The sequence below is a fragment of the Crotalus tigris genome, unplaced genomic scaffold (genome assembly GCF_016545835.1).
Source record: "Crotalus tigris isolate CLP2741 ecotype Arizona unplaced genomic scaffold, ASM1654583v1 scf7180000017674.1595824, whole genome shotgun sequence".
Taxonomy (NCBI): Eukaryota; Metazoa; Chordata; class Lepidosauria; order Squamata; family Viperidae; genus Crotalus; species Crotalus tigris.
The window spans coordinates 1252492-1262836 of NW_024096559.1; the positions used below are offsets into that span (position 1 = coordinate 1252492).

Sequence of the window (10345 nt, forward strand, 5' to 3'; positions counted from 1 at the left end):
CTGGAGCACCACTTGAACACCATTGGCATTGACAAATTCGCTATTAGTCAATTGCAAAAGGCGGCCTTATTAGGAACTGCTTCCATCCTGCGACGATATCTGTAATACCATCAAACATCCACATCTGCCTATCCCAGGTCCTGGGTAAGGACTCGATGGGTAGACAAAATGCCAAATCCAGTCTGAACATCTGGCAGACTGTGCGATGATCAATAATAATAATAATAATAATAATACCCCAAATGGATAATTCACTTGACACGACACTCATTTTGAAAAGCCAGAGGTTATATTCATGCTAATCAGCCATAGGGCTTAGTTGGCACATAGACTGCCAATTGGAGTGGCAGAGGATCCTGCCTGTCTTACATTGCCCCGTGAACTCTCCTTATCAATCAAGGCAGATAAGCTTTCCTTCCTGCTTCCATTTTTTAAAAAGATAGCTCTGTCTGCTTAACAAGTGGGGTATATGACTAGCTTAGCTTTTAGCCAGTTCATTTTCTTATATCCTCACTTGGTTGTTTTTCAGAGATCTATTTTGTACACATTCAGCCCATGCACATGAAACCTTCAGTGGCCTAGGAGGGGGGGGGGGGAAGGTTTCTATCCTGCTTGGAGTGACCTGCGTTCTCATGCTGAACAACCCCAATTTCTTCACTTTCAGCCTTCCTTACAGTTACTGGGCATCCACTCTTCGATTTTTTTTCCACAATTGCCTTTATGCCCAAATGGAAATTCCACCGAGAAGTATCATACAATAGTGTTGTACGGTTGGGAGGAGAAATAGCCTCGTCCTCCTTCACAGTCAGTGAGTGTGAAGATGGAATTTTTGAGAGGCGATCATAAGTTAACACCACAAAGATTGAGAGAACAAAGTAAATAGGTTTTGTAAGGAGGTGCGGTACTCTCAAGAAGAAGTGAAACCAACTGAGCGATCATCATAAGATGAAAAAGCTCATCAGCATAGAAAACGGAGGTCACATCAAGGATAAAAAAACATTGCTAGCCAAAACACTTTTGTGGTGCTGTGAAGTGGAAATTGTTGGAGGGTGTTTAGATGAATGCCGAAGTAGCTATGCAGCTGTTCTTCCACACAAACCAGTGTGTCCAGATATTTACTGCAAGGCCACTGGTCGCTTTTCAAGAAGCAGCTGCAGTGGTGTTCTTCATCTTAATTGTAATGTATTTTGAATTGAACTGGGTGGGAATGGCAGTTGTGGATTCCCGAAACTGCCCTTTTCTATGTTCCATCAGAAATCTATTTGGCTTGTTTCTAGAACTGGGAACTGATGCGACCAGCTTCAGGATTGAGTTACTTCTTGTTATGGATCTGTCTTATTAAAATAAAATCCTTATTTTAAATTCTGTTATTCAGTTCTTCTAGAGAAGTCAGTCCTATGACGTCAGAGCTTTTCTCTTTAAGAGTTTTAGGCCCTTTATGTGTGAGGGAATCAACTGATTCTTAGAAAATAGTATCAGTTGTGCAAAGGAAGAAGTTGTGCTCTTGAGGTTTTCTCTGGGGCATTCCCTGACTGAGGTGGGATTTCCCTTTCTCTTTGGTTTTTCTGTAAACGGAGTGTAATCTCCGAAGTGAGTCAGCCGATCAAATTTCATTTTCTGTTTCAAGTCAAGAACCCGATTGAAGCCAGCGTGTTGCTGGCTGAGGCTTCCCTGGCTCGCAAACAGCGCAAATGTCACGCCACGTTCATCCCCCTCATGCTGAGCGAAATGCCACAGGTTGGAGACTTGGTGGGACTGGATGCTGAGTTTGTCACCCTCAATGAGGTAGGCCTCACACATTAGGACGAGAGATAAGATTTCTGGATCCAGGATACTGCCTTTCGATCACAGGCAGCGCCGACTCACCCTTTCACCATCTGCGATAGGAGGAAGCTGAGCTTCGCAGTGACGGGACCAAATCCACGATCAAACCCAGTCAGATGTCAGTGGCCAGGATCACGTGTGTCCGGGGGCAGGGTCCCAATGAGGGCGTTCCTTTCATTGATGATTACATTTCCACACAAGAACAGGTATGCAACCCTCCCTTTAGAAAAGCCACGCTAAGGGCACGCTAGTGCTCTATTCTGAGAAGGGTTTACAGAAGCTAGACCCCCCCCTCCCCAGTCCGTTTCAGGAAGCATAGTTGGAGTTGACCATATGAGAGGCCGTGTGAAACCCTTTTCAGGCACTGGATTTGGGGGGGGGGGGCAGGGGCCTCTCTGAAACCATCACAGCTCAAGTGGGAACTTGAACCCGCACCCCAGCATGCTGTGATGGTCCTCCTACGAACAGAGGAACACGCTTGAGTGAGTGAGGCTCGTGCCAGTCACGAAGTACAGCAGGTATCTTTTGGAAGAGATTAGTCTGAAATTAATTCAGTCTGAAAACATCGTTTTCATGCCCCTTTCCCGGTGTGCGAAATGTCTTGCTTAGCTACAACTCGGTAGTCGCTCTCATGCAGCTCTCCTTGTATAGCAGTGTTTCTCAACCTTGACCATTTTAAGGCATGTGGACTTCAACTCCCAGAATTCCACAGCCAGCAATGCTGGCTGTGGAATTCTGGGAGTTGAAGTCCACATGCCTTAAAATGGTCAAGGTTGAGAAACACTTGCTGTATAGAGAAAGAGTACTTCCTGACATAGAGGATTCTTCCTGGCAATTAAAAGGGGTCTTTCTTTTCCCCCTAATTTATATCTTTTCTTCACTGAGGAAACAGATTGCCTTAAGGTTCTTCAACTCTTACAAAGCCTTCTTTTCCATTTGGGCTTTTTTTTTTTTCAGGGTTTCTTTCCTGCTTGCTAAGTGTTGAATGTTTGGGGTGATATATTTGGGGATTGTTCCCAGCAGTAACTCTAGTACTGGATGCTAACCAATGGCTGGAAACTGGGCAGAAGGGTAAAAACCCCCTTTGCTTCTCCAGAGGAAGCATGTTCCAAGTTTTTTTATACAGAGTAGCTTCCTCCAGCTTCCTTAAAACTCAGATGGGGAAAGCCACCTAACACACGATGCTCTCTAACTGCAGCTACTCTTTTGTCATTCCTGATGACAACTGTGTTGTCCCAAGAATTAGCACAGCTAGATTTGGAGTTGTTCAGTCTTATCTGATCTGCCCTTATTAGGCTGAATACAACGCGTCTATTATCAAATTTATATAACTGCTCATCTCAATTCAAGATCCTTGGTGGCTCACAAACAATGAAACAGTATTAAAAACAGAAAACCAGTCTAACGATAAAGACAATAGAAAAACCACAGAAAACATAAATCAAATTTCACAGCTAAGGCAATCATCTCCATAACAGTCATTGTAGCCACTGCATCGGCTCTACCATATTCCATGTTTTTAAGAGCGTGCGAAAAGTCAACAGGGTCAAGGCCAGTCTGAGCTCTGGAGGAACTTGATGTTGTACAGAGAAGGAGCCAGGACAGAAAAAAACTTGATGGAACCTGGCTGGGGACAAGATACTGTATTTTCCAGCGTATAAGACGACTGGGCGTATAAGACGACCCCCGACTTTTGAGAAGATTTTCATGGTTTAGAAAGTCGTCTTATACACCAGAAAATACGATATTTTCCGGCGTATAAGATGACCCCTGACTTTTGAGAAGATTTTCATGGTTTAGAACAGTGGTTCTCAACCTTTCTAATGCCGCGACCCCATAATACAGTTCCCCATGTTGTGGTGACCCCCAACCACTTATACATCACCAGGTGCCAGGGATGCGGCCAAAGAAAAGGGGAAAAAATGGCGGACAGCCTTGTTTGGCGACCCCTGTGAAATGGTCATTCGACCCCAAATGGGGTCCCAACCCACAGGTTGAGAACCACTGGTTTAGAAAGTCGTCTTATACGCCGGAAAATACGGTGCTTCAAATATCCTGGTTCCGTGCCATGTAGGGATTTATCGGTCATCACCAGCCTCTTGAATTGCACCTAGAAGCAGTGGTGGAAACCAGTGCATCCCACAAAGGAGAGGTGTATGATCAAGACATGAGAGACCCTGAGCAGGGCTTCCTGGTCCAGGACCAAGCACGTCTGGCACACAACACATAGTTGTGCAAAGGCCCTTAGGGGGATGGCTACCGCTTGTTCCTTGAACAGGAACTGCGAGGAACCCCCTCCAAATTGCACCCAGGTTCTTTTTGGGGTAACAGAACCCCATCCAAAATAAAAAGTGGCAAGTCTCAAGGACCAGGAGCCCCTAACACCAAAATCACTTAGTCTTGCTGTGGTTGAGCCGAAGCTCGTTATTTCAGTTTTGCTTCGTTTTCATTATTTCTTTTCCTTTTTCCTATCAGATAATACGTATATGTTTTTAAATGGGAAGTAGATCCACTCAGTGGTCAAAGAAGGAAGTCCTGGAAATTGAGAAGGGACAGGCAGACCCTCAATACACGGTGATTCTGTTTTCTTTGTTCTTATAGGTTGTGGATTATCTTACTCAGTACTCAGGAATAAAGCCGGGAGATTTGGATGCCAAAATTTCATCCAAACATCTCACTACCCTCAAATCCACCTATCTAAAGCTACGCTTCCTTATAGATGTTGGAGTCAAGTTTGTGGGCCATGGATTGCAAAAAGACTTCCGGGTCATCAATATCATGGTGACTATCTCCTTATAAAATCTTGATTGATCTCTCTCTTTCACAGGTTAACTTCTTATACTGAGTAAGAATAGAGCACGTGTAAAGAAAGTATAATAACAAAGATGTAATCGAATATGAGTGATATGTGTAAATGACTTAATACCTTAATTTAGATTCCTTTTGGACTGTGTCCAAAGTCCAGGACCCGTGAATGCCTGTGGAATTGAAATTTGGCAAATTTTATAAAACATTTTATGACATAAATTATCGTAAAAGCATTTTATAGCACAATACAAAAAAGTCACAAAACGTGTGGTCAACTGTTAACATTTGACTGTGCTATACAATTCAGCATGGGCTACTTTCAAGGCAGATGCATCTCTGAATATCTTCCTGAATTTTTAAGAGCTTTTCAGCTACATTAGAACCTCTGCCCTTGTTGAAATCACTGAGGAATCTGAAGTTATTGTTTGCAGACATTCTCCATTTTCACAGCCTGTCATTGACGTTTCCTATTTTCCCCCATTTAGGCTTCTCCCCCTGCCTTGGGCAATCCCAGAGGCTGTGTTTGAATGCATTGGCTCTGAGTTCGTAAGAGGCAAGAGTGAGAGCACGTGCCTGGTTGGCAATTTGAATAACTAGGCACATTCTCTGATATTATGGTTTAGACCAGGGGTAGGCAACCTTGACTCTTTTATGACTCGTGGACTTCAACTCCCAGAGTTCCTGAGCCAGCCATGCTGAGGGGAAAGGGAGAGGTTTCCAAGCTGAGCCATGCTGGCTCAGGAATTCTGGGAGTTGAAGTCCACGAGTCATAAAAGAGCCAAGGTTGCCTATCCCTGGTTTAGAGTTTGAACTACCTGCTTCTACTGTTACTGAGGCCAATGCCTATCAAAGAATAGACATTAACTCTTATCTTTGGTTACGCTTGTTGTCTTGTTCCTAGATTTGTCTCTTAGTAGAATTTTACTTTAGACATCTTGCCACAAGTGCTGACTGAGGGACAGTCCAGTTGAAAAGCACACCCAGTAGGCCTCGGCCATCAGATTTGCCCACTTGTAATAAAGCCTGATACTAGCCAGTACCAACAACTGTATTTTTTGTTATTTAAATTAGGGCACACAGTGCCTGAAAGCTTTGGGTCAGCTCCTGAGCCGCCCAGAAATTGCTATCGGACACTACTTTTAATCTGGAAAGCAAAACATTATTAAACAGGAGTAATCAAAGGTATTCAGCTAGTTTGCTTTCAGTTACACTAATTACCAGATTTCGTTGTTTGTCTTGCCTCCACTGGAGCAAGTGGACCTTAGGCTAAGTCTGGTTTCAATCTAAGGTTAGAAGAAGGTCTTGTAGACTGAGATCTCGTGATGATGTGGTGGTGTGCTAATAGGGCTATGCCTGCCTCTTACAGGTTCCCAGAGATCAAGTAATCGACACGGTGTATTTGTTCCACATGCCTAGGAAGAGGATGATCTCCCTGCGCTTCCTTGCCTGGTATTTCTTGGGTCAGTACAATAATCCTGTGGGCAAAATTAAGCTGCGCCCCTCTTCCAGTCAGCCAAGCCGCCCTGCCGGAAAGAATAATGTAGTTGCTAAAGAATCCCTCCGGTACAGTTCTCGGGAAGATGATATTGATGAAAATGTGCAGGAACTGTTATCTAAGCAAAAGCAGCTGAAACTTTAAATCCAGAATAACAGAGCTAGAACATGGAAACTGCTCAGGCAGAGGCCTCCCCAATTCACTGAACTTTAAAATGGAGGAGGAGGAGGAGGAGGTGCAACACAAGCAGACTTGCACAGTTTTGTTACTGAAGCCAACACGCAATAAAAGGAGTTTTATGTTTTCCTGTGGAGTTGATTTCCTGGTCCAGTCTACCTAGTAAGGCTGACTGCCCTCATGAGTTTTACAGTTTCTCAAACGCTGCTTTGCAACTGGACATAGAGAATGGGGAGCAAGGAAGGCCTTCCAGATTAGATTAATATCGAAGCCTGGGAGTTGAGTTCATTTTCAACAGTGACAGAAATAAATTCTTGCCCCTAACCTTAGCCCAGTGGTGGCGAACCTATGGCACGGGTGCCAGAGGCGGCACTCAGAGCCCTCTCTGTGGGCATGCATGCCATTGCCCCCCCATGCCCCCCTCCTCACCAGCAGACCCCCGGAGGAGAATCGCCCTGGGCACAGCCTGCGCGGAGCAGCGCGGCCAAGGACTGGGCAGCGGGGACAAGCCCTCATGCCCCATCATGTATAGATGATGCTGCGGGGTGTGGACAGAGGGCGTGGCTGCCATAACGCTGCTGGGCCGCCTGGGCGATCTGCTGTGGCAGGCCGTGGAGGTGGTGGGTGGCCCTGCGGGCCGGAGAGATGGGGGCGGGGCAGGGGCAAGGCGGTTTTGGGGCACTCGGTCTCTAAAAGGTTCGCCATCACTGCCTTAGCCTAAAGAGATTTCCTCTTTCTTGAACCTAAAGCAGGTAGGCAAGACAACATTTGCTATGGGTTAGATTTTTCTCTCTTCTTTTTGCTTAGACCTGAAAATTCAAGGAGAGACGCATGACAGCATTGAAGATGCACGAACAGCACTCCAGCTGTACCGTAAATACACGGAACTGAGCACTGGAGGTTTGGAACCTGAGGAGTTCCGGAAGGTGCTCAAGGGCCTCTACGAAAAAGGGAGAAAAATGGACTGGAAAGTCCCTGAACCTGATGGCCAGAGCAGCCCCAAGAGTACGTTTCTGTAGCCTGGACTGTTGAGCGTTAGCGTTCTGTGACCATCTGGTATTTGGCTGTGATAAGTGGAAGATTCTGTATCTTGGAAGGGGGGGAAAAAATCAGATTCCTTGATAAAGGACTGCGGAGATCAAACTTGCCAGAATGAATTGGGAAAAGGTGTCAGCTGAACATGAGCAAGCAGTGGGATGCAGCCCTTTAGAAAGCCAGGCCAGTCCTGGCCTGGCTTAATGGAAACATGTCCAGGTCATGGGAAATATTTCATAGAGAAGCTGCAGTGGGTTTAGAGGAAGGCTACCAGAATAATACGTGTAACAATAAAATAATAAATTATAAGCCGCTCCAGGGTTACTGCACGGTAAGATGGACAGCTAATAAATTTTAAAACATGAAATTAATAAAATGGAATGACCTGCAAATCAAGTCCCATATAAAAGAATGGAAGGAGCTGACCATCTTTTGACAATAGAAGAGACTTCGCAAGCGTTGCAACACACGTGTGGACAGCTAAATGCTGCAGTGTGCAAAAGGGTGTAGGCCTGCCTCTTTGCTGAAGCTGAGATTGGAATGAGAACCGACAGACTAAAATTAAAAGAAAGGAGAGTTAGGCTGAATATTAGGAGGAAATACCTCATGATGAGAGTTGTTAATGGGACAGTCTCCCTAGACCTGGATAGCAAAATGGTTCCCTGTCGGTTTAGGACAGGGATAGGCAACCTTGGCTCTTTTATGGACTTCAATTCCCAGAATTCCTGAGCCAGCCATGCTGGCTCAGGAATTCTGGGAGTTGAAGTCCACGAGTCATAAAAGAGCCAAGGTTGCCTACCCCTGGTTTAGGAGATTCTTGCCCTAAGCCTGGACATGAGATAGGTGATCTGCAAGGATTCTCCCAACTGGGTGATTCATTTCAGTGGTTCAGTATAAATATTCTACAGGATTTACAAATGCTTGTGACCACATGCAGGAGAGGGCGTTTTGGCATACCCCTATTATAGTCTGTGTTTCAAGTGTCATGGCTACAAATATAAGCCTTCATATCTGCCTTTGAACCTGTAAAAGTGTGTGTACTTTAACACAGACTATTTAAATACATGGATGGTGGTCATGTTTATGCCTTCAGATAGAAAGACCAAACCTCCAGTCCTTCTATCTTTCACCTGCAGAGCAGAATTTGCTTCAAAGATGCTGGAAATTAAAGTCTTACAGAGTGTTTGCTTTGCAACAAAGCCAAGAAAAAGTGTATCATTTCCCTGAAAGTCTTCTTAGGCTAAGTGGAAGATGCAGATGTGAAGCCTTAATTTTTAAGGGTATAAAAAAAATACGGCCTGCAGGCTGGATGTTGTCTGCTTCCTTTGCAATTTTGGAGGTTTTAAGGAACAAGATGGGTGACCTCCCCTTTGCAGGGGCTCCCTGTAAAACTCCCCCTTTCCAAAAAGAAACTGATTCTGCTTGCTTTGGGAAATATGAAACTTGACCTCCATATGCCAAGGGACGTTGTACGTCTCTGTCTTAAGTTTATCACAATCGTCCAGTAGAGACTGTTGTCTTTAGGCTTGGTCTCCTTTTGCCCATATTCTGCTTTCTGGTCCTGGGATGTTGACCTTTAAATCCTTGCTCAGCTAAGGCTTGTGGTTTCTCCCTCATTCACAGGGCTGTGCTGTCTTTCTTTGGCAGGTGCGGCAGTGTTCTCAGCTGTGTTGTCTCTCTGATCCACGTAGCCCTATCATTTCCAGTGTCCCTTGAGAAGAGAACCGTCCCAAGCCTACTCCCTGGAATACGGATACGAATGGACTGAAAGATAGCATGGATGTATTAAGACAGGAAGGCACTGTAATGAAGGCATGGTCAGCGTGAAGGGTTTCTTCTGGGTTTCCCAATAAGTCTCTTGGATCTCAGGTCACATTTTAAACAACCAGGGCCAAGAGAGTACATGTTTTGGTGCAGGCCACAGAGGGGTCACAGTTCCTTTCAGAGACCTCTGTGCATTCCCCCAGTACATGGTGCGGCAGCCATTGGGCGCTTAGGAACAGGCTGTTCTTGATAACAAGATGGTGAGAAGCGACTGATGGAGTGTTTCAAGATCCTTTCTACACATGTCTTTGTTGTTAGTAGAGCTTGCAGGAGGCGCCTGCGCTCTCCTCTAGCTGGGAGTTGTTCCTAAAAAAAATCCAGAGCTGGACTCTTACTGTCATGGACGTTTCATGGCTTTTTAATCTTTTCTGTATGTAAATTGTGATCAAGGTTGCATAAAGACTATAAAAATGCTGGTGCTTACTTTGCAATCCAGCCTTTTGTTTGCTTTTTCTCCTGTTAATTCACCGTCATCGTGTGTTGTTTTATCACCATCTCTCTCGTTAAGCGTAATCAGAATAGCATTAACGTATACGCTGGTTTTAATTCAGTTGGAGTTGGACCTGCAGGCGGATGTCACCCGAGCAAGTGCAGGTTTTATTAGATAACCTTACATCGGTGTTGGTCAAATCCTTTTGTATACCCTAAGCTTTGGAGGAAAGACTTTTATGTGAATCTGAAGCAGCATGATTGACAACCACAATGCTGTACCAGAACAAAAGACTTATTTATGTCAGGAATATCAAATCAAATAAAATAAAAAATAAAAAAAAATAGAAGTGCGTAAATACCAACTGAGCTTTTGGCAATCCAAAAAGCTATCCAATCTCAGGGAAAACATCTTCTAGAAGACAACCAAACATTTCATCTAGCCAAACTGGTAATTTGGAGAACAAGCTGGATAGTAATAGGAAATATAGAAATTGTAGATGATCTGTATCCAACAGAAAACTTTGGAAAGTGCGTGTGCCCCAAACTCCTTCATTTTTTTGATACCATCATTCTTGGTATCCTTTTGGACTGGCTTCAAGGTTTAAGAATGAGAGGCTCAGTGTTCCAGTGGTTGTCCTTCTTCCTCCAGAGCCAGTCCCAATCAAGTGAGGGGTGGAGATCTGGCCTGAAAGCCTTTGCAGATCCCTCAAGCCTGTTTTCTCTCCTCACTCTTATTTATCATTTACATGA

The 10345-nt window shown here is 44.6% G+C and overlaps 1 protein-coding gene across 4 annotated transcripts in view; it reads left to right on the plus strand.

The window, feature by feature from the left end:
* Nucleotides 1-9594, plus strand: part of PAN2 (poly(A) specific ribonuclease subunit PAN2) — a 36455-nt gene extending 26861 nt beyond the window's left edge. For all 4 annotated transcript variants that reach the window (XM_039337367.1, XM_039337366.1, XM_039337364.1 and 1 more), the window contains 6 exons: nucleotides 1628-1785; nucleotides 1887-2030; nucleotides 4426-4605; nucleotides 5999-6092; nucleotides 7112-7309; nucleotides 8987-9594. In XM_039337367.1, coding sequence (XP_039193301.1) covers nucleotides 1628-1785; nucleotides 1887-2030; nucleotides 4426-4605; nucleotides 5999-6092; nucleotides 7112-7309; nucleotides 8987-9021 — 809 coding nt within the window. In that variant the 3' untranslated portion in view covers nucleotides 9022-9594. The remainder of the gene's footprint in view (nucleotides 1-1627; nucleotides 1786-1886; nucleotides 2031-4425; nucleotides 4606-5998; nucleotides 6093-7111; nucleotides 7310-8986) is intronic.
* Nucleotides 9595-10345: the final 751 nt, after the last annotated feature.